At 47.4% G+C, this 25,836-nt stretch overlaps 1 protein-coding gene across 1 annotated transcript in view; it reads right to left on the minus strand.

Annotated features, from left to right (window-relative positions):
* Nucleotides 1–25,836, minus strand: part of Naa25 (N-alpha-acetyltransferase 25, NatB auxiliary subunit) — a 51,920-nt gene that overhangs the window by 18,328 nt on the left and 7,756 nt on the right. The window contains exons 2-15 of the mRNA XM_032886443.1: nt 22,001–22,086; nt 20,948–21,086; nt 18,566–18,684; nt 13,567–13,641; nt 11,721–11,828; nt 11,366–11,444; nt 9,766–9,877; nt 9,292–9,381; nt 6,988–7,157; nt 6,244–6,356; nt 3,549–3,756; nt 2,404–2,493; nt 1,056–1,236; nt 428–527 (exon numbers count right to left, since the gene is read on the minus strand). Of these exons, the coding sequence (XP_032742334.1) occupies nt 428–527; nt 1,056–1,236; nt 2,404–2,493; nt 3,549–3,756; nt 6,244–6,356; nt 6,988–7,157; nt 9,292–9,381; nt 9,766–9,877; nt 11,366–11,444; nt 11,721–11,828; nt 13,567–13,641; nt 18,566–18,684; nt 20,948–21,086; nt 22,001–22,086 (1,670 nt within the window). The remainder of the gene's footprint in view (nt 1–427; nt 528–1,055; nt 1,237–2,403; nt 2,494–3,548; nt 3,757–6,243; nt 6,357–6,987; nt 7,158–9,291; nt 9,382–9,765; nt 9,878–11,365; nt 11,445–11,720; nt 11,829–13,566; nt 13,642–18,565; nt 18,685–20,947; nt 21,087–22,000; nt 22,087–25,836) is intronic.

Here is a 25,836-nt window from a genome sequence, read left to right on the forward strand (position 1 = left end):
ATTCCCTGAAAGGACTCTAACCAAGCGGGGCCAAGTGAGCAGCAGGGAAGACTACAGGCAGCCCCCCCTCGACTCTCCCCAAGGCAGCTCTAACGCACTGGCCCTTAAATGCGGAAGGGCAGCTGTTGGCAGACATGGAGCCCCTTGCTTCCCGTCTTGGGAAGCCTCTGGAGAGCAACTGAAACACAGAGCTGAGAGATGTCAGATGTCTCAGTCTTTTAAAGCCCCAATGGAAATGTCATTTCCCAGGATTCAATTACAGACATGTACACTGAACAAATTCAAACCTCTACCTAGTGGTGTAAGGGGGGCACCTGTCAGCTAAAAGCCAGGGGACGGGTACTGTGTGGTGACCCTATGGGGTGCCCTCTGAACACCCTAGGCAGACAGTCAGCAGCAAGCCACAATGCCAGTGGGTTTCACTTACATCTTTCTGGTTGGAGTGGAAAAACCTGAGTGCGAAGTTACAGGACTGGGAGGCAGCAGCGTACTGACCCAGGGATGCAGCGTATCGGGTCAGAAGGTAGCTAGGGAGCAAGAACAGAGAAACACCGGTCACCTCTTTCTGCTGTCAAATACTAGGCGCCAAGCTACTATGGCAAAAAGAGAGCAAGGCATAAAAAAACCCACCAGCAGAATAACCTTGCTCATAGGATCAAATTAAAAGAGTTCTTTCTTCACGCCTTGATAATAACTGGAACAGAAAGCTAGAAAGAACACATTCTCTTCCTAAATTCGAATAACCATATAACATAGCCCAAACTCAAACTCAAAAGGATGCCTTGGGGCAGTGGCAACAGCAAGGGGGTAGAATAGTGTTCACCAAGTCTGAAACACACCCCACAGCAAAAGAGCCCAAGCCCACCTCAAATGACAGCTGGCGCTATCTCTGGGAAAGCATCTGACCACTTTAAAGTGGTGAACTGGGGAATGCCCGGAGATACAAACCCTCCCTCTCTGACTAGTGTTTGGAGCCCTGCACTGCTACAGTCTACACGAGTGAACCTCCTGGCTCTGCAGCTGACAGCTCAGTATCCAGAGTATATACTACCAACCCAATGGTGTCGTGCTGGATGTGCTTGGCATCAAGGCTGGAGTAAAGATCCACCACGGGTTCAAATGCACCCAGCACGCAGTAGATTCGAACAAGCAGCAATTTGAACTGAGCATTGGATGGGCTGTGGGTTAAGCCTTCTTCCAGCAGAGTCAGGGCCTGCCACACAGCAGTCTCCTCACCTAGAATCAAAACACATTGTCCACTCAGCTTTAAGAGCAGCCAATTCCCTAACAACAATGAACTTTGAGTGAGTGTGGATGCACAACAAGTTTAGATATGGACCTGGGATCAAAACAGAAAATTCCCCTAAGTCCATGAGTAGTTATGTCAGTGCTTAAATGCAGCTGTGAAAAAAGTACGGGAGGCGTATATCTTGGAAAGGTAATCATGGAATCTCAGATTCTGAAAAGAGAGGGACTCTGAAGAGGATGCTAGCTAGCCTACCACTAAGGGACTTTCCCCATAAGACAGACCCTACAAGATACTATGTCAAGTCATCATTTTTATTCCATTTGTAATTGTACTAAATATATCACATATGATACATAAGAAAAACCCTGCTATTAGGAAGAGAGAGATGGCTCAGCACATACAGGTGCCTGCCACCAAAGTCTGCAGAGGAGTCTGACTCCTGGGTCCTACGTGGTGACCTTTACACATGAGCCATGGCACACATGCCCAAACATGTATACACACAACATACTTAATGTTATTTATAAAAAAGGAAGCTGAGGGTAGAGAGATGGCTCAGTGGTTAAGGGCACTGACTGCTCTTCCAGAGGTCCTGAGTTCAATTCCCAGCAACCACACATGGTGGCTCACAACCATCTGTAATGGGATCTGATGCCCTGTCATGAAGACATATGTGCACATTCACCACTCATATACATAAATAAATTAAAAAAAAAAAAAAAAAGGAACTGGGCTACAGTGGCACAGGCCCCAGGAGGCAGAGGCAGGAGGCAGGTGATCCCTGAGGTTGTGGGCAGCCTGGTCTACAGAGCAAGTTCCAGAGCCATGGCTACAAAGTGAGACCCTGTCTCAAAAACCAATTTTCTAAAAACCATTTTTTAATATATATATATTTTTAACTGAATAAACAGGGCTTTTCTGTTCTGTGGGGTTGCCCATCTGCTTCTGAATCAGTGTGGTTATATTTTAACTCTAGAGTTGTTTCACAGTGATTATCTGCTAGGCAGATGCATTTAGAAACCCATCAGGTAGCTGCTGATTGAGAGTCAGGCTCATCGGAAGGTAGGAAGAGCTAGGCCTAAGGCCCCGGTGTGCAGTTTGCACGGGGTGAGTCTCCAACTCCAGCAAGCTCAGGAGCTGACACGATGTCCTACCTGTTTCTCTCCATATATCAATGAGCACGTGAACAGCGAGGAGGCAGTAATAGTCAGAGAACTGCAACTCTGTCTTCAAGCAAGAGCGCCCTAGAAGGGGAAGAATTACACCTGTGTTAATAGTTACTCATCAAGTGCTGCCACAGGAGGATTTTGTTTGCTTTATAAAGAAATAAAACGACAGGCAGTTAAGAGGAAAAGGGAAATAGCATGAGTACTGAAGACAAATACAAGCCTTATAATAACTGGGGATGCTTGCCTTGTGTGCATGAAGACCTGGCTTCCATCCTCAGAAAGAAGGGGACGGATGGGTGGATGGATAGGGGGGTGGATGGATGGGTGGATGAATGGACGGGTGGGTGGATGGGTGGATGGTAGGTGGAGGCATGGGTAGGTGGATGGGTAGGTAGGTGGATGGATGGATGGATAGATGGGTGGGTGAATGGATGGATGGGTGGATGAATGGATGGATGATGGATGGGTAGATAGATGGGTGGATGGGTGGGTAGATGGATGGGTGGAGGGGTGGGTAGATGGGTGGATGGAGGGATGGATAGGGGGATGGATGGGTGGGTGGGTGGGTGGGTGGATAGATGGGTAGAAGGATGGATAGGGGATGGATGGGTGGTGGGGGTGGAACAACACAAACCAAAGGCTTAAAAGAAGCCACACTCCGTTGGAATGGGAGTCGGGGGGAAGGTAGACAAGCCAGCCACAACGGGACCATCTAAAGAAGTCTGAGGTTAAGGAAAAGAACCAGGGCCCAGTCTCCCCTGGCAAGCAGTTCTTATGGACATTGACATCAGATATGTCCAGCAGAGCAAACGCTGTGAGACGCCCCTGCATCTGCACTGAACACTGCCTTGCAGTACACACTGCTCTGCTTCACACAGCCCAAGTGTGAAGATCCTCACAAACCATGAATCCACTTAAGCGCCACAGTACAGCCCAGCTGCTGAAAAGGAGCAGAAACCATCCAACAGCAGAACTAAGAAAGCTTCTGAGAAGTAATGATATAGCAAGGCACGTGATGAAATATGCCTGACGCGTGTGCTAAGCTGTGCTCTGGGGACCCTACATACTGACTTCTCAGTCTCGGCCCATGAGGGGGAGGGGACACACAACACATCTGTTCAGCTACTCACCAAACTCCAGTCCGTGCTGGTACCGTAACATCAATTCTCTGACCACATCCAGCTTCTGATTCTTATCCATGCTGTGGTACAAGCCGAGGAGCCTCGTCAGCTGCACAACACACAGATGCTGCTGCAGGCCTCGGATGTCAGCCGGCAGGGCAAGCTTATCCTCTGTCGGCGTCGACAGTGGAACAACTCCCAGGAGCTGGTTAATGAACTGCAGAGAGGACAGACAAAGTGCACTTAGGAACCTGAGATGCTCTGTGAGGAGCCGGACACATGGCTCAGCGGTTCTTTACCCTAAGTGCTCGTAAGAGCACTGCCTGCTCTTCCAGAGGTCCCAAGTTCAATCCCCAGCAACCGCACAGTGTCTTACAGCCATCTACACTGGGATCTGATGCCTTCTTCTGGCACGCAGGCCTATGTGTACATAGAGCACTCATATACAATAAATCTTTTTTTTTTTTTTTTTTTTTGGTTCTTTTTTTTCTGAACTGGGGACCAAACCCAGGGCCTTAAGCTTCCTAGGCAAGCGCTCTACCACTGAGCTAAATCCCAACCCCATCTTTTTTTTTTTTAAAGGACTGCTGCACTGTGCCATCTCTGCCAACAGCTGTTAGTTGGTCCCTGGCACATGCAGATCACGTGTAATGAATGCATACATGCCACAGGACGGGAAAGCAAGAAACCACAAGTTCAAGGTCATCTACTCACTGCTATACACATGAAATCCCTTTTTCCACCCCATTTTACTGTAGGTATTGTGGGTGTTTTGCCTGTGCACTATGTGGAGTGCTATGGGGACCAGAGGAGGTGCTGCCGTGAGCACTACAGATGCCGGGGACTGGAGTTACAGGTAGGTGTGAGCCACCACGTGGGTGTCAGCAATCAACCCTGCGTTCCTAGAACAGCCAGTGCTCTCAATCACTCCAGACCCCAAATGACCTATCCTTAAAAAACAAACAAACAAACAAACAAAAAGAAGGAGGAGGAGGAAGAGGAGGAAGAGGAGGAGGAGGAGGAGGAGGAGGAGGAGGAGAAAAGAAAAAGAAAAGCTGGTATCAAAATTACAAAGCAAAACAAGGCTAGGAAGATCACGGGACCAGTTTCCAGCCTTGTGCTAGCAGGGCTCCTCTGAGCAAACAAGCCTTACTGTGAGGGGTCCCCTGAGACTCCAACACACCAGGTAAGCATAGGTGCTCAAAGGTGAAGTTACACAGCTTTCATCAGAGTCAGTAGGAGAGAAGGAGCATTCCTCAGAGCAGTCCTGCCACCCAGGACGATCCGATCCTACTGTGGGACAAGAGCCACTGCCCCCACCCACTGTCCCGTTGCTCAGCAGATGACTGGCTCACACAGTGCTTAAGTGATGGGGTCCACATGGCCACCTGGCCTCTACCTTCATTTCCTCCAAAACAAACTCCACTTCTGGAGGATTCTGACTACTTCCTTTTCCTCTCTGAACCATCTCTTCCCTCCTCTACTCCCCCTTCAAGATAGCCATTCATACATCCTTCCTAGACCAAACTTTCCACTCAACTATTTTTCTCTTTTGAAACTTTCAAATGCTTCTAGAACCCTAGAACTTTCCTGTATTTTACAATTTATCCAAGAGGCTGTATATAGATGGTCTGAGTCCTGTACACAAGCATCCCAAGGAAAAGTTCCACTTAGACATGGAGTCCTTCAGAACCCCAATGACACGACTGACTTCTTATTAGGATCCGGGACTAAGGCATGTACTCCTCATGTGCCCTAGACAGTCACGCAAGTAAGCTGGAGGAGTAAAGACACAGCACTCCACTGCACTCAGTCCACTCGATCCTTGTGGGGAAGAAAGGTTGTCACACAGCATTGGCCTTGGTGACGCAGCATGGATTCCAGTACTCACAGGTTACTAGTAAGTGGATGGTGATCACTAGCTTTATCCATGCCCTATCGCTACCCTGGTGCACTGTCCCACCTCAGGCACACTGCTCTACGGTGGGCAGAGGTCTCCAAGTGCCTAGCTCTGGAGCACACACGACGAACATTGAGTATGAAACAGTCTAGGGACTATGGGTTATGAACTACTTCATAACCAGTGTGTCCCCTTTGTTAGTTGAACCACCTTTTCACAGGGGGGTCACATATCAAATATCTTGTGTATCATATACTTATATTATAATTCATAACAGTAGCAAAATTACAGTTATGAAATAGCAACAAAATAATTAATTTATGGTTGGGGATCACCACAACATGAGGATGTGTATTAAAGGGTTGCAGCATTAGGAAGGTTAAGAACCACTGGTTTAGAGCACAGGGTATGGCTCTCCCACAGATAAAGACCGAAGCAGTCAAGGCTGGCTACATACAGGAGGCAGCGTAGCTTGGCCTCAGACTGTTCAGCTTCTAGATGAGAAACTGGCCCAGCAAAACTGCTCACTCCGATCTCAGTGTTAAAAGGTAAAGGAAAAGCACCCTGGGCCATGTGATCCTCTCTCAGAAAAACAAAAGTGAAGCAAGTCCCTGTTGACAGGTGACAAATCTGAGCCAGCCCTACTGTTGGCGAAAAGTCATGAGTGGCTCTCCGCTGGTCTTAGACCTGACTTACAGGACGTGACAATGCCAAACATTATGGCTGCAGTTGACTGTACCGACTCCTCCTGAACTAGTGTGCAAGCAGACACTTCAGCCACGAGCAGAACCAAGGAACACGTACTTGTGTGCACTGGGCAGCAGGCAAGAGGTCAACAAACACCTTCAGGTCTGTGAAGCAACAAGGCTTGTCCCCGAACTTCTTGAAATACTGGAACATTAACTCTTCTGGGTCACCTTAAAGAGGAGGACACTAAATTACCCACAGACTGAGGCAATCTCTAGAGTGACACACATATCTAAAAGGCTGTTTTATTTAAATTAACGTTGTCTGAAGCCAGGCAGGGTGGCACACAACTTTAACCCAGCACCCCATCTCAAAAAATAAAATGAGGGCTGGTTAAAAGCACTGACTGCTCTTCCAGAGGTCCTGAGTCCATTCCCAGCAACCACATGGTGGCTCTCAACCATCTGTAATGGGATCTGATGCCCTCTACTGGTGTCTGAAGAGAGTGACAATGTACTCATATACATAAAATAAATAATTCTTTAAAGGGGTTGGGGATTTAGCTCAGTGGTAGAGCGCTTGCCTAGGAAGCGCAAGGCCCTGGGTTCGGTCCCTAGCTCCGGAAAAAAAAAAAAAAAAAAAAAAATTCTTTAAAAAAAAAAAAAACTGGTGAAACTGGCAGTTTCTCTTTAAACTGGGTGGACAAATAGACACTAACAAGGTGAGAAGACGAGTGAATAAACGCGCACCTTCAGTAACTACTGTCAGGTGATGAGCACGTTAAGCATGCTGAGAACAAGGCCCACACTCGGATGTGGCCGCCCCCCTGCTCCAGGGCTCCCTGCGACCTCAGGCTCTTACCCAGTCTGAACTCGTCATTGCAGCCTTGGCTCCGAAGGCGCCTGATGAGCTCCAGCTTAGCTAGGTGTGGGCCCCGGACATGGCGAGAGCTTTGTGATGCCTCTGTTATCCGGTCCTCTATAAACTTCACAGCATCCTCTGCAGAGCAGTGTACTTCCCCTTCTAAGGAGCTGAGAGGAAACACAAGGCACCATTGCAGCCTCAGGTCAGACAGATCTTAAGAAACACCTTTCGATATCTATGAATAAACAACAGCAATAGAGGAATGGGGACAGCACTCCAATGACGCAGCCCCTGCCTGTAGGAAGCAGCAGGAGACAGCAAGGTCAGCACTGGCTGTGGGTCAAGACCTTGCCACAAAGGGCTCCCAGCACCAGGGGGAAGAGGCTGACAGACCTCCAGGAGTTCTAAACCAGGCCAGTCTATAAAGCTCCAGGACAGCCAGAGCTACATAGAGACCCTGGCTCAAAGACACAGCAGTGTGTCTCAAGGGCCAGCAGGGTGGCTTAGAAGGAGGGCTTCTGCCTCCCATTCTCAGGCACTTCCAGCAGGGCTTTGGGGTGGTGGTGGTGGTGCAGGCCCAGTGAGCTAACAAGTAAGGTCAAACAGATGTGAGAAAGGCATGGGCCTGATCTAACAGGTAACAAGCTACCAAATCATGCTTGGCCTTGACTAAGGGTAGTGAGGATAACACTGTCAGAGGGCCTGAGAGCCTGAGCAGCTCAGCTCCATGGCAGGGCACACAGGAAGAGGAGGGATGCACTCCACACGGGATCCTCTGAAACATGTGATGGCGCACGAGGACGCACGCTTTTGGTTTGGTTTGGATTTCCCAGACAGGGTCTCAATGTGTAGCCCTGGCTTCCCATAACTAACTCTGGAGACCAGGCTGGCTTCACACTCACTCAGAGATGCACCGACTTCTCCTGATTGCTAGGATTAAAGGTGTGTGCGCCACACTCGGTTAAGTGAAGCTTTTGTAAAAAACTACTTTTTAAAGATTCAACTTTTAATTTGCTTAGTATTACCTATAAAAAGGGGGAAAGAGTGGGGCTGGACAGATAGCTCAGGGGTTAAGAGCACCGGCTGCTCTTCCAGAGGTCCTGAGTTCAATTCCCAGCGACCACACGGTGGCTCACAACCATCTGTCATGGGATCCGATGCCCTCTTCTGGTGAGTCTGAGGTACTCATACATAAAATAAATAAATCTTTTAAAAAAAGAAGGGGGGTGGTTGGGGATTTAGCTCAGTGGTAGAGCGCTTGCCTAGCAAGCGCAAAGCCCTGGGTTCGGTCCCCAGCTCCGAAAAAAAGAAAAGAAAAAGAAGGGGGGAGAGAAATTCTGTAATAAGCCAATTACTATCAATAGTGCAGACATTAATGCATTTGAAATTTCTGAACCAGTTTAAAAAAAATAAAAGACTTACATCTACTACGTATGAAAGAGGATTTTAGGGATGAAGACACATCAGAATGTCTTCTCTAATCCCACTCACACGGTACACAGGGCTGACTTAACAAAGGACAGGAGCAAGCGGGGAAGCGAGGTCCTATCGGGAGCTATTTTTACACTGATAGGTGCAGTGGGACTAAGTGCCACATGGGGACTGAAAGGAGTCTCCAGGGCACATGTGTTTATTACGGTAAAGGAGTCTTCCAGGAAGTATGTGTTTACTGCAGTAAAATAAAAAGTTATTTTGAAAGGAATGTATTATTGAATGATAAAATACTGATGCACGTGGCAGTCCTTCTGCTCCATCACAAAGCATCTCTGTCATCCAGACACACTGACACATGCCTGTAACCCCAGCACTCAGGCTAACGCAAAACAGCAGTCCTGTGCCGGGGATATGGTTCAGTGCTGCACAGACCTGCCCTGGTGCCAACCCCAGTGCACAGAAAGAGACACTGGAACTCAACAACCAAGCCCTTTACTATTAATATAACACGTGGGCTGAAGAGATGGCTCAGCAGTTATAAGCACTGGCTGCTCTTACGGGGGCCCGGTTCCCAGCACCCACATACTGGTTCACGCTTGTCAGTAACTCCCATTTCACAAGATCCAATGCTTTCTCCTGGCCTTCCTGAGCACCAGGCACAACCTAGTGCTTATGTATAGACACACACACGCACGCACGCACGCACGCACGCACGCACGCACGCACACACACACACACACAAATGCTGGCAAGTCACTAGTAGAATAAATGACTCCCAAAGTCCAATGAAGCACGCAGCATACACATCACTGCTCGCTTACAGGGAGATGAGAGTATGAGGATGTAAAGTGGAAAGGTGGCACTTACTGCTCCCCTTCTGCAGGAGGCGTCCAGGCTTCTTCAATCAGTCGAAAGACAGAATCGAAATAAGTCAGATAGAACTGCCAGTCATCTGAGCTAAAATCAGATGGAACGATGCACACAGGATTAAACCCACATTGTGACAAGGCTGCCTGAGGAACCATGACTGCAACCGAATTTCTACTCATGCCCTCCATATACCAGGCACCCCCTCGCCCCCAAGGCAGCAATGCAGAGACCCAGTGGACTCTAAGTAGAAGCTGGGGTGGTGAGCGATACAGTGACTCAATGTTCATCCTCAAGACCCAACTCAGCCAGCACTGCCAAGGCACCGTTAGACCTTACCCCGAAACAAATCTCACTGCAAACTTCCAAAACACCTCAAATATGCCCAGACCTCTCAGGACACAGGCCAGCATCAGTCTAGGCTCCTAGAAACCTTCCCAGGCTCTTGGCTCACGAGCAGTGCCATTTACTCACTTTTTCAACAGGAGGCGTCGGGAAAGGGCGTTGCACTCCGGCCACTTGCTCAGTTTCTTGTACATGGCCATGCATTTGTTTTCCCGACTCTGAATTTCACTTGTCAACTTTTCTACAATAAAAAGTATGAAAGTTGGTGGGTTGGTTTCATGTCTCAGAATAAAATCCAACCACAGAAAAGACAACAGCACATTTTCCTGCTCCTACAAGAAGATGCTGGCTGCCCTTGAAGAGGACCAGGGATCGGTTCACAGCACCCACATTGCAGGACATCACTACTGGTCAGCAACTCCAGTTCCAGGAGATCCAATAGCCTCTTTGGCCTCTGTGGTGACTCTCATGATGCAGACATGAATTCAGGCAAAACACCCATACATATGAGTGTAAAATGTTTGAAAGACAGACAGAGAAACTCACTTTTAGGAAATACAAGAACAGACGCAGGTGTGATGGTGTATGCCTACCTGCTAGCTTAGGAGACAGAAGCTGGGGAAGTTATTTTGGAGGCTAGTCTGAGCCATATAGAATTCCAGACCACTCAGACCTATTTGTACAAGACTGTCTCCAAAATCCAAAAGGGATAGTTTTGTCAGGCATGATGACTCTGGCCTGTAATTCCAATATTTAGGAGCCTGAGGCAGTAGGTAGGGTTGCTATTCAAGGCCAGCTTGAAGCTCCATGTGGAGATCCAAACCATCCAGGGCTGCAGAGTTAAGACTGTCTCAAAAAACTAACAAGGCAATGGTGCTGGAGAGGTGGCTTAGAAGAGGACTGTTGCTTTTGCAGAAGACCTAGGTTTAATTCCCAGAACCCACATGGCACCTCACAACCATACCCAGCAGGATCTTCTGGCCTCTGTGGGCATTTCCCGCATGTGTGCACTCATGCACCTAAACAAAACACCCACACATAAAGGCTGTAAGAACGAGCAACTGCAGACCTGTAAGAGGGTTGGAGGCCCAGGATGCTCCCTCTCACATATCTTCAGTCTGAAGTCATGAGTTACCTTGTTAAAAAGAGTTTAACCCAACCCACGGTGGTGGTGCACACCTTTAATCCCAGCATTCAGGAGGCAGAGGCAGAGGCAGTTGGATCTCTGAGTTTGAGGCCAGCCTGCTCCACAGAGCGAATTTCAGGACAGCCAGGGGTACACCTGTCTCAAAAACCACAAAATAAGAAGAAAAAAAGGTTTAACCCAGGAGTTCTCAGACAGCACAAACTCAATGGAAAAAGATGGGGTTGGGGAGGGGAGGCAGCAATGTGGAAGTGTGACTGAGGGGAAGTTAGGAGAAGATGGGGAAGCAACAGCATCAAAATGCAGTGTGAAATTAAAAACCAGACATTGTTTTTTTCAGACAGGGTCTCTCTACATAGTACTGGCTATCCTGAAATTCACTATGTAGCCCAGGCCTGTTTCTGCCTCCCAACTGGTGGGAATAAAAATATTTTTTAATAGTTTAAACATAAATTTAGAATACAGGTAAGATGAGAAGCAAAGCAAAGTGTTATGAACTTATTGACTGTATGGGAATTTATTTTTAACCACAAATAATTTTCATCTTCAAATTAAAGACAAAACAAAACTTTATAAATTAATTACCTCCTAATTTCCCTCTAATGACATCCAGGGCTTCTTGGTACTTTCCCAAGCGTTCCAGGATCATGTAATAAAGTTCAACCTGGCAGAAAACACAAACAGTTACAGCACTGACACGCACGTGAGATGCGGCATCTTGTTCCCATCATAGTCATCTAACAGAGCTGTGTCAGGACTCCCTCTCCATACATCCAGGCAGATGCACTTGCACAGACAACCTGGCTTCTCTGTGCCTGAGCTGAGATCACCCAGTATTGTTTTCCAGAGGCCCAGATGGGGTCACCAGCTAGGAAGGGCCACTGGGATACCAGGCTGCAGTGCTGTCACAGCTGGGGAGTGGAGGAAGGTAGGTACTCACTTCAGCTTCAGCTTCTATCTTGTCCTCCTTCACCATTTTTTCTACCATCCTCTCTGCCAGGGGCAGAAACATGGTTTTCGAGAGGTTCTCATCTCGTGCGGATATAGACTGCGAGAGGAAAGATAAGTGTTTTGCTTTGATGTCTCTCCTGTTTGCTCTGTTCATGTCACCATGCAGACAAGCCTTGTGACCTGTGACTCTGGCCCCTCTTTACTGAGTCATATCGGGCCTAACCTGGATCTACCACACGGATGCACTGGACAGGAGCTAGCTTTGCATCCCACAAATTCCTACAATCCCCAGCCTCCACCGCAAGACCTAGAGCTTTGACAGGCTTATCTGACATTTATCTACAACCATTAAAAAGGGATGAGCACCTGCTGGGCATTACATACGTTAGCAGGGTGCCAACAAGGGAGCTGTTCACACAGCTGGAAGAGGGGACATGCCACCTAGGTCTAGTTCCACAGCTCCTGCTATTAGCTAATTGCTGGATAGCTGTCATTTTTAAACCAGACCACTGTTAACCCACCAGTACAGCGATTGTGCTCAGGGCTCATTGCCCTGAGAAAACCACGTTACAAAGTAGATACATATTCACGTCACAGATAATGAACCTAGGAGACGGTGACTCAATCCCCTAGGAGCTGGGTCATACGTGGTGATGAAGCCCACAAACTTTAAGTCATTCTGACGCTAGAGCTCTGTTTGTCAGGCTGGTTTTTTTTTTTTTTTTTTTGGGGTTCTTTTTTTCGGAGCTGGGGACCGAACCCAGGGCCTTGCACTTCCTAGGCAAGCGCTCTACCACTGAGCTAAATCCCCAACCCCCGTCAGGCTGGTTTTTGTCTTCTCAGACAGGGTCTCACTTGTACCCTAGTTCCACCTCAAACTCCAGACCTTCCTGCTGTGCTGGGGTCGCAGGTGTGTGCCACCACACCCAAGTCTATGACAGGTCTTCTTGGCTACAGCCTTCCACCACCTTATCCCCACAGGGGCTCATTGTGATTCTCACAGGAGTTCTGGGAGACAATTTTGTAAAACAGGAAACTGAGTTTCAGAAAGAACAAATACAAGCCAGGTGTGGCTTTGCACATCCTCCACTGTCACATACTGAGTTGGGAGCCAGCCTGACATGAACTGATGAACAACTGAGAGACTCCCAGCAGCCAGGCATGGTGGCTACCTCACCTGTAACCCCAAACTCAAGACGTGGAAGCAGCAGGAGCTTGAGTTTGAGGTCAGCCTAGGTTACACAGCAAGTTCAAGGACACATTCTGTCTCAAAACAAGACAGACACTAAATAGAGGACACTGAAGAAGTGTCTCAGTGGCTAAGAGAGCCAGCTGCTCTTCCAGAGGTCCTGGGTTTGATTCCCAGCACCCACATGGTAGCTCACAGCATTTGTAATTCCAGTTCCAAGGGACAAGACACCCTCTTCTAGCTTCAGCAGTCACCAGGCTCACACACAGTGCACAGACACACATACAGGAAAAATAACTAGACACATACAACAAAAATTCAACAGAGGGGCTGGAGAGATGGCTCAGTGGTTAAGAGCACTGACTGCTCTCCCAGAGATCCTGAGTTCAAATTCCAGCAACCACATGGTGGCTCACAACCATCTATAATGAGATCGGATGCCCTCTTCTGGTGTGTCTGAAGACAGCTACAGTGTGCTCATATATAATAAATAAATCGTAAAAAAAATTAAACAGAGACTACCAAGCATCGCCAACTTGAAGAGCCAAAAGGTGGTTTGTAAAGACCCTCCTGACACCTGGTACAATGTGTTACTCAGTTCAAAGTTCATTACAGACAATGATCCATCCCAGAGCAGCATACTTACTTGCATGATTAAGCTCATCACGGACCAAAAGTAGTAAGGGTTTTTGGGGACGATCTTATACAGAGCCATGCCAGCCTGAAAGACAGAGAGCTTAATTTAGAACCATCAGCTAGAGAACAGCTAATAAACTGAGACGAGAACTGGAATAAATCTGATGTGCAGCGCATTCCTGAGGAGACCAGCAACACAAGTGCAGACCCCAGTTGGTGGCAGTGCCTGCCAACCTCCTCACTATGGCAACACACGTACATAAAAAAGTTTCACATCCTGAGTGACAGTTCAACTTTTGAACCATTGTTCTAAAGTGCAAGTCCAAAGCTCATACCCAAAACAGTCCTAGAAAGACTACCAACACCCACAGAATCTGACTGTGTCAGCCGATGTGATCTTCGGGCTGTGGGTGGAACTCAGTTGGCAGAGTGTTTGCCCACCGTGCCCAACACTGTGTAACCAGGCACGGGCACATGGCCACATGCTGCTAGCCTCAGGGATCTGGGAGTCAGAGACAGTTCAAGATTATAGTCAGCTGCGTAGGGAATTTGAAGCTAACTTGGGCTGAGGCTCTGTCAGAGCAAAAGAGCCACAGCAGCAAACCTTCCTGAAGACACTGAGGCAGCCACAGCAAAGAAGGTAAGCCAGACAGGAGCTGAGCTCAGTGGCAAGTTATTAGTTCCTTCCTAGCATAATCACAGCCAAGCCCATCGACCAGGCCCAGTGGAGCAGTCCTAGAATGAGCGAGCCTCCCAGAACCTGAGAGGTAGAGACAGAGGCACAAGGGCCAGGCTGGAGAGATGGCTCGGCAGTTAAGAGCACTAACTACTCTTCCAGAGGTCCTGAGTTCAATTCCCAGCAACCACATGGTGACTCACAACCATCTGTAATGGGGTCTGATGTCATTAAAAAAAAAAAAAAAAAAACAGTCCAAGGCCAAGACAACAATTTCAAGGTTGTCCTCAGGTACAGAGCGAGCATGCTACAAAAGACCCTGTGTCAAAAAACCAAACTGACAGAAAAACATACCCACACTCTAGAGCTGGTGCAGAGAAACAGAGCTAACTAGAATTACTCAAGCACACTTGAGATTAAACACTTGAGATTAAATTGCTGTCTGTGAAACCCTTAAAACAAAAAAGAGACAAGGGAAAATGTAAACTACACAAACAATTCTTCAAGAGGGGATAGTGTGTGCCCATGCAGATAGGGGCTCATTCATTAGGAGCTATCCACCTTACTTGAGACTGTGTTGTCACTGGGACGGGGCGTGTCAGTTAAGCTAGGCTGGCTAGCCAGGGTATCACACAGCTGAAGCTTGCTATGAAGGATGGCTCCAAACTCGATTCTCTGATACTTCTTATCTTCCAGGTGCACAACACACACCCAACAAGTTAAATTTTACTTAGCAATAAAAAAGTACAAGGCTTGGGGATTTAGAGTGCATGCTTATAGGGCAGGAAAGATGATGACTCAGCCATTATGAGCACTGGCTGCTCTTCCAGAAGACCCAGGTTTGGTTTCCAGCACCTACATGGCTGCTTACAACCTTCCATAATTACTAGATCCAGGGGAATCTATAGTTGCCTTCTGCTGGCCTCCTCAGGCACTGTACACAAACATACATGCAGCAAAACACACACACACAAAATAAAAATACAAGGGGCTGGAGAGATGGCTCAGGCTAGAAGCATGTACTGTTCCTCCACAAGGCCTGGGTTTGATTCCCAACAACCATGTCAGGCAGGCCACAGTCGGCTGTTTCTCCAGTGTCAGGGGATCTGATGCCTCCTGCACTTACATGAACACAAGCACACACAAACATGTACACGCATACATGTAATGAAAGTAACGGTTTACAGATAAAAGCATATGCTAGAGGGGAACACCCATAAGGAAGGGGAGGGGGGAAGAGGATGTTTGCCCAGAAACCAGGAAAGGGAATAACACTCGAAATGTATATAAGAAATATTCAAGTTAATAAAAAAAAAAAAAAAAAAAAAAAAAAAAAGCATATGCTGGGTGATTCCAAGAAAGGCATGGTCACATGCGCTGTCCTCCCCTTTTTAGGAGAAAATGTGGAAGTGTTACTGTGAAATCCCCTGGAAAATATCATCTCAGACGGACCTCAAAGGAGAAAGTGAAGCTCGAGATCAGCCTCAAGATATTTAGACAAACAGGTGACAAAGTCACCAATTCTCAGGAGGGGAAATTAGTCTTAACAAAATCAGGGAAACTGAGTCATGGGGCTGCAGATGTGGCTCCGTGACTAACAAATTCTGCTGCTCCATGGCAACCACACTAAAGAGGAAAGGTGAAGAGGGCCCAGGACAGCTCAGCAGAACACTGGTCTAGCCCAGAAAGCCCTGGGTCCGATCCCTAGATTTATTGAAGAAAGAGAAGCCAAAAGCTAGGCTTTGCCGGAAGATACGCCCAGTATTTGCAAGGCCCTACATTCACTCTCAGCAACAAAAATGGAAGGAAAGAAAGCAGTTTCATGAGGAAGAAACACAACTACTTTGCTTGTAAAGTCTTCAAAAGAGAAGTGAAGGGGGACGGGAAATTATAAGTCTGTGTCTTTACAGGACCGCAAAGACGGAAGAAAGCCAAAGAGGTGAGGGAGGCTGCACCAGGACGGAGCACAGAGGTCAGAGGGCCCTGACAGCACGCTGGAAGGAGGACAGGATGGGCAGGGGACAGAGCAGACAGTCAGGGTGAGGCCAGCAGCCCACGCTGTCTGGAGCTCCCATGTCTAACATTAAATTAGAGCACGGAGGAATGGGTGAAGACTGTTAGAAAGCCAATTTTATACATAATTTAAGGGAATTTTTAATAATGACAGAGATTAAAGATATCATGATTATTAGAAATATAAAAATTTAAAATAAAACACTTCATCTTGCAGACTAAAACCACGTCATCCTTCCCCGTCATGAAACTGTCACAGTGTAAGAGTTAGACACACTGAAAACATGCTCAAGACTTCCACAGCTGCTGAGCCGCATGGAAGGACAATGACGACCCCCACCCCACCGCGTGCAAGGTGAATGCAGAGCTGGGCACACAAAGGAAAAGTAGCTATGCTCAGCCTATAAAGTTCTCATTTGGTCAAACAGTATTAGGGCTACACCCTGGCAAGCACGCGGCTCCGCCTTTAATGTCAGCACTGGAGGAGCAGAGGTAGGCAGATCTGAGTTCAAGGTCTACACAGTGGGTGCCAGGACAGTGAGAGCAACAGAGTGTGACCCTGTCTCTAAGTAAATAAATACAGACTTTAAAGTGACACATTCTAAGTCAACAATGACTATGCATGCAGTCTTATCTGGAGGTTATGGAGGCCTTTCCCATCAAGAAGAACCTCAACTCCATTAGTGCTATGCTACAGACATGGGTCTAACAGTCTTAAAGAAAATATCCCCAGAAGAAGCAGCAGCTGCACTAGGGACCCATCCGCAGAATGGATGGATGGACAGACGGGACAACAGGGTGCAGCACTGCTGGAGTGAGTGCAGTCCTAGCACTGAGCAGGGGAGGCAAGAGCAGCAGCACTGCTCAGGGACACTCAACTACACAGCAAGCCGGAGGCCAGCCTGGGAAATAAAATCTGCTCCCACAAAACCAAAGGGAGAAAATGTGTGTATGTGTGGTATGTGTGTGTGCGTGAGTGTGCGCGTGCGTGCGTGCCTGTTTCCATTTTATACTAGAAGAACACCACAGGGCTGGAGTGACCGCTCAGCAGCTGACGTGTGTATCTCCTCCTACAGAGGCGCTGATACAATTCCCAGCACCCACATCAGGAGGTCCAGCATCCTCTAACTTTAGTTTCAGGGGAGCTGAGGCCTCTGTTTCCAGAGAAAATTAGCACTCACATGCATACATCCACACAAACATACACACACATAAAATAACGTTTGGGTAATAACAAAATTCTTATACTTTGAAAACTTGTCTAAAGGAATATACACATTGATTCTGAGGAAGGATTGTACTACCTTAGTTTCTTTGCCCTACCTAACTTCCTATTGCTACAATGTGATATTGCAAAGAACAAATTAAAACAAAAACTCAAATTTAAAAAGAGGCGTGTCATACACGCCAGCAATCCCAGCACTCCACAGGCAGAAACAGTCTTTGTAACACACACTTACAATCCCAGCTATTCAGGAAGTTAGTCAGGAGAATATCAAGTTCAAGGTCATTCTGGGCAAGAAAGGGTCTTTCTCAGGCTGCCCACAGACCTCTGATCTTCTTGCCCTCACTTCCAGAGTACTGGGCTTACAGGCATGCATGACCATGCCCAGCTCCTGCACACACCAGGCGGGCATCCACTGGTGACATCCCAGCCCTAATGCCGTTCCTAAGGGGTGAGGATATAGCCAGGAGTAAGGTCTGTCTAGCATGCATTCCCTGGGTTTAACCCACCGTGCCCCAAACCAGGAAATAGGTAAATATTAGCTACTTAGAGCTTCAGAGCATGGGTTTCATTTTTCTGGAATATCAGCTTTAGCCAGAAACCAGTTCAAACCTGTGTCCAAAAAAGGCTCCATTAAATGTACACAAAGAAGCCCTAAAATAAGATCACTGGAAATAAGCCACCTCTGGCAATCAAGAGTGAAAAACTTCAGCCATGGGGAATTTTATTCAACTCTTGGAAAGCTAAAACAGCTCAATTAAGTGGATATAAACCTACTTTAGAATGCTGTCTGTCTAGCTGTTCACTGTGCTCTGGGACTTCTGCCCATTCATTTTTCTGGAACCTGAAGAGCAATGTCACCCAGGAGAGCAATCTGGAGCTGACACTAAACCAAAGCAAATACAGCAGCTGCCAGCCAGAGGCTCACTTCCCCAAGTAAAGCATGTCAAAAGCCTGGACAATATGTAACTGGTTGATCAAGACACACAGACACACACACACAGACACACACACAGACACACACACACACACACACACAGGGCAGTCCAACGACCTCAGAGATTTTATGGCGTAACAAGTCTGGGGTGCGGTTACCTGCTGCATCTTCTTGTACTCGCCCACTCTGGCATAGGCCATGAAGAGGTGAGAGTGATACTCCTCGCTGTTGGGGACTTTCTTCACAGCCGCCTCATATAGCTTTGTGACTAACTCCGCTGAGAGGAAGAGAAGCAGGATGCAGTTATGCCTCCAGGAGAGAAAATCCTAATGCTCCAAGTTTCCTGTTGGTTAAACCAGTGGAGCTCAGCCATCCTAATGCTGACAGCATTTAATACAGTTGGCAAACCCCAACCACAAAATTACTTCATCACTACGGTTAAGAATTGTAATATACGGGTTGGGGATTTAGCTCAGTGGTAGAGCGCTTGCCTAGCAAGCGCAAGGCCCAGGGTTCGGTCCCCAGTTCAAAAAAAAAGAAAAAAAAAAAAGAATTGTAATATAAATATCTAATGTTGGGGTTGGGGATTTGGCTCAGTGGTAGAGCGCTTGCCTAGGAAGCACAAGGTCCTGGGTTCGGTCCCCAGCCCCGAAAAAAAAAAAAAAAAAAAATCTAATGTTTAGGATATCTGGTATTTGACCCCAAAAGGGTCCCAACCCACAAGTTAAGAAGTGCTAGATTAAAGGGCTCCTCCTGCCCCTAAAGGAGGAGGCATTGCCCCATCTGAGCACTGCTTTCCAATCTCTTTCACCCCTTCTTTCACTGTGCAGTGACACCAACTGTAGCCCTCAGGGTCCCCTGTGATGTCAAATCCTGGGTGTACATGCTTCTCCTACAGCCCAGACTCTGTCCTCCCTTGCCCTCAGTAAGCCCCACTGAAGTAACCAGCTCCAGTCAGCCTTCTCTGCAGGCCCCGCCCTAGTAGTCTAATCTCCGCCCAGCTGGATCACTGTCTCCTCTGCTGTGCAATGCCCACTTCAAGAGGCCTCCATCGGGGCTGGGGATTTAGCTCAGCGGTAGAGCGCTTACCTAGGAAGCGCAAGGCCCTGGGTTCGGTCCCCAGCTCAAAAAAAAAAAAAAAAAAAAAAAAAAAAAAAAAAAAAAAAAAAAAAAAGAGGCCTCCATCACAGCATTACTGACTGACACCAGATGGATGCAGCAAGGTGTAGCAGCTCACACCCGGGACCCCGGCCTTCGGAAGGAAGGCTGAAGCGGGCCACTGCAAGTTCAAGGTCTGCAGGGCTTGGACGCAAGTCAGGGCTACTCTGGCCTACTTAGGGAGACCATCACAACATTAAACACATTAAGCACTACGAGTGCAGCTTAGGGGCTTAATGCTTGCCCGGCATGTGTGAGGCCCTGGGCTTGATGCCTAGTACCTCAGAAATAGTCAATATTGGCTTCTTCAGCTTCACACAAACAATTCTACTCCTACGTGTGGAGGCCTCATGGAATGAGTTATCTCCTAGCAATGAACATACTCACTACAGCCATGTGGACATCAGCCTAGAAACGCATTACCCAGAAGCACACAGCATAGACCGGAAATCCATCACCACACAGAAGAACACAGCACAGACCCAGAAACAGGAAACCCAAGATAAGCTAAGGGGGCCTTGTCACCAAAGACAGTAAGACAAGAGAGTTGAAGCTAGCAGAGGGTACAGGGTAGAGGGATTGTCCATCCTAGGTAAAGAGGCTGAGGGGGAGGGGCAGCAAGCAAGTCAATCAAAGTCATTCAGGAGAGCAAGTGCTCCCTGGGGAGGCTTTCCCAGTGTCAACAGTGCTCTGGGCCATTCTGTCTTTTCGATGCTGAGTGTAAGTGGGGCATAGCAGACATAGCCAGAGGACAACTCTTAGACATCTGTTCTCTCCTCCTACTGTGGGCTCGAGGGCTGACCTCAGGCCGTCAGTCTGTATACCGCTGAGCCGCCTTACCAGCCAATATACTACTACTTAAATATAGGGTGGCTTCATGAATATTTATTATGACTCATTAACTTTAATAGAATATTACATAAACAATGTAAATAATATTTATAAAACAATATATTTCGGTAGAGCGCTTGCCTAGGAAGTGCAAGGCCCTGGGTTCGGTCCCCAGCTCTGAAAAAAAAAAAAAAAAAAAAAAAAAAAAACAAAACCCAATATATTTCATAATAAAATACTTAAGAAATCCAAACAAGGCTGGAGCATGGTGGTGCACTAGTAGTGCACATCTTTAATCCCAGCAGCAAGGAGCCAGAGGCAGGTGGCTCTCTGTGAGTTCTAGGCCAGCCAGAACTACATAGACCCTATCTCAAAAACAAAGAGGGGGAGGGGAGGGGGAGGGAGGGAGGAGGAAATGAACTCGGCTGACTCTCTCCAAGTAAAGGAAGCTGATGCATGTAACTATCCCGGGGAAGCTCTTCCCGGGCCACAACCAATACATTCATCCTACTGCCACCCCATGAGCCGGGGTGATGAGGAAAGTCACATACGCCGGTGCATCTCTCGGTAGAGGATGGTCAGGGCCTGCAGGGAATTGTCATCTGTGGGCTCAAGGGCAGCCACCTCCTGAGCCAAGGTGAAAGCTTCCTCCTGTCTTCCGGTTCTCTGTAAACCAATCGCCTTGAGAACCTGACATGAGACGAGAAAGAAAGGATGAGCCCCAGTGCTACACCTGGGCCACACAGTGACGCCCATCCTCAGAAAGCCAGGAGGGCGTGAGGGAGACCTGGCAAAGCCCTCCCCGAAGCACTGCGGCTGAGCCAGATGACTACCATGTGCTCTAACCCAGTGCTGGGAAGATAGAGGCAAGTGATCTCATGGCCAGCCAGTCTAGCCTAGTTGGCATGTTCCAGACCAGTGCGACTCTGTCTCAAAACAACTAATTAAATAGGTTTGGCGAAGAACTGGATCCGTAGTTAAAAGCACTTGCTGGTCTATAATGCCAACCAAACTTTGGATCCCAGCACTCATGGCACAACTCTAGAACTCCAGCTCTAAGGGACTTGATGCCCATTCTAGTCTCCATGGCCATGGGGGTTGGGGGTGGGTGCATACACATGCATACACACACACACACACACACACACACACACACACACACACACACACACACAACTATTTTTGTTTGTTTTTGATTTTTTGAGAGACAGGATCTCTCTGTACAGCCCTGGCTGCATTAGAACTCACCCTATAGACCAGGCTGGCTTTGACTCTGCCTCCCAAGTGCTAGGATTAAAGGTGTGTGCCACCACTGCCAGACTATAAAATCTTATAAATGTCACCTGTGCCTCTACATGTGCACCAAAACCCACGTGCAAACAAACGGAGAAATAAAAAATTACAAATACGACTCACACCTGGGCATCATGGTGCAGGCTTTTAATGCCAACACCCAGAAGACAGAAACAGGTGGATCTTTCTAAATCTGAGGTCAGTCTGGTCTACTGAGCAAGTTTCAGGCTAGCCTGAGCTATTTAGAGCCCCTGCCTCACTATGTACAATATACCCGCAGATCTGAGTAAGTACAGGGCAAACGCAGTTACCTTCGCACAGTGGAGATCTCTGTGTTTCTTCAGCAGTTTGTCAGCTTGCTGAATTGCCATTTTATTATTTCCATTATCAAGATAATCTAGGAAAAAAAGATCAGTTATCATAAACCTTCACCATCAAACACAAGAAATAGTTTTCAGATTTCAGAAAGCTCCTTATTTATTTATTATTTTTTAATTTAAAACATTATGCCAGAAGCTGGACATGATAACTCACAACTTTAATCCCAGCACTTGGATCTCTGAGTTCAAGGCCAGCCCAGCCTGGCCTACAGAGCAAGTTCTGGGACAGTCAGGGCTACACAGAGAAACTCTTTTCTTGAAAAACGAAACAAAAACCAACCAAATAAAAAACCAAAAATTGGGGGTTGGGGATTTGGCTCAGTGGTAGAGTGCTTGCCTAGGAAGCGCAAGGCCCTGGGTTCGGTCCCCAGCTCGAAAAAAAAAGAAAAAAAAAAAAAAAAAAAAAAAAGCAGGGGCTGGGGATTTAGCTCAGTGGTAGAGCGCTTACCTAGGAAGTGCAAGGCCCTGGGTTCGGTCCCCAGCTCCGGAAAAAAAAGAACCAAAAAAAAAAAAAAAAAAAAAAAAAACCAAAATTAACAAAACCAAGACTTTACAACAAGGGCTTCAGATGGTTCCCCTGTTGCTACTCAGCACCCCCCTAGCATGCACTAATTAAACTTTCCCATTGAAAAGCGAAAGCAGGCCCTTCCATGGTGACGACCTCCCTACGAGAACATGCCTCTCCCAGAGGATCTCCTTCATCCCTCTCCAAAAGAGGAGCAGAGGAAACACAAGAAAAAGCGCCTGGTGCAGAGCCCCAATTCCTACTTTATGGATGTGCAATGCCCAGGATGCTATAAAATCACCACGGGCTTTAGCCATGCACAAACGGTCGTCTTGTGTGCTGGCTGCTCCAGCCAGGCTGACAGAAGGACGCTCCTTCAGGAGGAAGCAGCGCTGAAAGCCCCTGATTCAAGATGAGTGGGAACCTTCCCAATAAATACATTTGGAGATATATATATATATATGAAAGCAGGCTGGAGAGATGGTTCCAGGGTAGGCTTGCAGCTTATGCAGAGGACCCGAGTTTAATTCCCAGCACCCATGAGGCAGCTCATAGTCACCGAGTCCTCTTCCTCACATGGTTTCTTTGGAGATTTTACTTATTTCATGTTTTACATGCAGGCTGTTGGCCTGCATGTATGCATGTCTGTGTACCATGTGTATGCCATGCCAGAGGAGGTCAGAAGAGAGCATTGGATCCCCTGAAATTGGAGTTATGGTTGGCTGTGAGATTCCATGTGGGTGCTGGAAATTGAACCTGGGTCCTCAGGAAGAACAAGTGTTCTTAGCCACCCAGCCACCTCCAGGCCCCTGATTTTTCTTTTTTTAATCTATGGGAAACAGTGAGTGGTTAAAATTAAAATATTTTTTTAAAGATTTATTCATTTATTATATATAAGAACACCGTAGCTATCTTCAGCTACATCAGAAGAGGGCATCAGATCTCTTCACAGATGGTTGTGAGCCACTCTATGGTTGCTGGGAATTGAACTCAGGACCTCTGGAAGAGGAGTCGTGTGCTCTTAACCGCTGAGCCATCTCTCCAGCCCAAGTTAAAATATTTTTAAACAATAAAGTTGGAGTTTTTAAAATCTTTCTTTAAAAATATTACTTTTAGTGTGAGTGCTGTCTGCACGTACACTGTATGCCAGAGGTGCCATCAGATCCCATTAGAGATGGGTGGTTGTGAGCCCCCATGTGGCAATTGCAAACTGAACTCAGGTCCTCTGGAAGAGCATCCAGTACTCTTAACCACTGAGCCATCTCTCCAGTCCCACTTACTGTTTTGTTTTTAAAGGAATCCTTGGGACCAGCAAGATGGTTAAGCAGGTAAGGCACATACCACTGCGCCTGATTACCCAAGTTAGAACCTGAGAACCGGCATGGTAGGAGACAAGCAACTCCTAAAATGGCCTTCTATCCTCAGGTATGCAGTGCACACCACACAGCAAAGAAATAAATGTAAAAGTACATTTGTAAATTACTCTTTAATGTTCAAGCTTCAAAGCTTCAGCAGACCAAGTCCCTTCAATAAAACATCAAGTATTTATTTTGCCTCGAAACTCTAATACAGTGAAAAAAAAACATAGGGGTTGTTTTACCCAAAAGCCTAGGGGAGGAAAAAGGAAGCAGGCAGGGTGTGAGGAAGACCAGCCAAAACCAAAACAAGGTTCTGCTGTGAGGAACCGAAGCTATCTGCCCATTTAAGGCCAATGCTTACTGGGAGGTGACGCTTTGATATGACTGCCAGTCAGGTCTCCGCAGCCTCACACAGGTACCCGACTGCTCCTGCGCAGTCAGTACACTGTCTCATACATGCTCAGCATATGAGGTATGGGAATTCCAGACCAGTTGTCCCTGTGACAGCCCAGTTTGTGTGCCCCTCCCCCTACGTCTCTCTTCCCTTCCTCCTCCACATCCTACAACACTGTCATACTCTTTCTGTGTGTCCCCTGTGCAAGGCCAGGCAGGCAAGCTTTTCTTTGTGTCTGGCCTATGTCACTTAGCAGTGCCCTCCAGGTAGTCACAATGCCCTATTCCCCTTTTGCCAAAGGCTCAACAGTATTTCACTGTGCCGATATGTAAAGCTTAAGGTCTGCATCCACACTCTCATTAATGAAAATCAGTGTTTTGTTTGGGGGAGGGGGGTGCTCCAGGCAGTTCTTACTTATTTTTTTAATTTTGTGTGTGTGGGTGTTCTGCCTGTATATATGTCTGTAACCATTTGTATGACTGGTGGCAGGATGTTGGAGCTCCTGGAACTAAAGTTATAAACAATTGTGAACTGCCTGCCTGGAGGTGCTGAGAGTCAAACCCTGATCCTATGAAGAGCGATAATTGCTCCTAACTGCTAAGTCACTTTTATCCCGTTTACTAAAACTTTTAGCAGCCATGTGAACACGGGAGTTCTGTCTGTCTTCAGTGCACTTAACTACTGATGAGCAGCAGTAATGCAAGCAAGAAAAAAGAACAAGGCACTTTATTCTATGGGTGAAGTCAGAGACCCCAACATGCAGGCAGAGGAGCTAAAGAATCCTAGAGACTAGACAGCCAACAGTCTAGGATCTAAGACCCTTAGTTCAGATGACAGGCCATCAGTTGTCATTACAGGATGCTCGGCAGACAGCCCAGCACTAAGTGGCAGCTTTCCCCACCATAACCCAATGTCGCCCTCAGTCAGTGACTTCTGACTTAGCCCTGCCAGCTTCTAGGTTCGCAGACCACACTGGAAAGGGAAGGGGCCCTGAACTCACTGGGATCGTCTTGCCTCAGACTCCAAAATGCTAAGATTACAGGTGCTAGCTAGCTGTATAACACTACCCTTGGCTACCCTTGGCCCCCATCCCCATGCTGTCACCCCAGACCCCAATTTCCAATTGTGAAGTGAGTGTTTGAGGCCAGTTTGGGCTACGTATACATAGCAGGGTCTCTCTCTCTCTCTCTCTCTCTCTCTCTCTCTCTCTCTCTCTCTCTCTCTCTCTCTAGACTTTCTCTTAGCCTAGTCCATTTTGATGAGCTCAAACTGTTAGGGTGATTATTTGACAAACAATCAAACTGGGGATCAGGACTAAGGATATTTCTCTCTATTACTCTGAAGGGGACAAGGCTATGATACCCTGTATCAACCTGCCCGTGGCCTCTCCTCTGAGAAGGGGCTCTACCAGAGTGAGGTGGTGAAACCAAATCTAAACCCCAGAACTGCAGCCCATCCCCGTGTGCACATTTGACCCAACCTGGGTGGTAAATTGGGTTTCTTCCTGATA

The sequence above is a fragment of the Rattus rattus genome, chromosome 16 (assembly GCF_011064425.1).
Source record: "Rattus rattus isolate New Zealand chromosome 16, Rrattus_CSIRO_v1, whole genome shotgun sequence".
Classification (NCBI taxonomy): domain Eukaryota; kingdom Metazoa; phylum Chordata; class Mammalia; order Rodentia; family Muridae; genus Rattus; species Rattus rattus.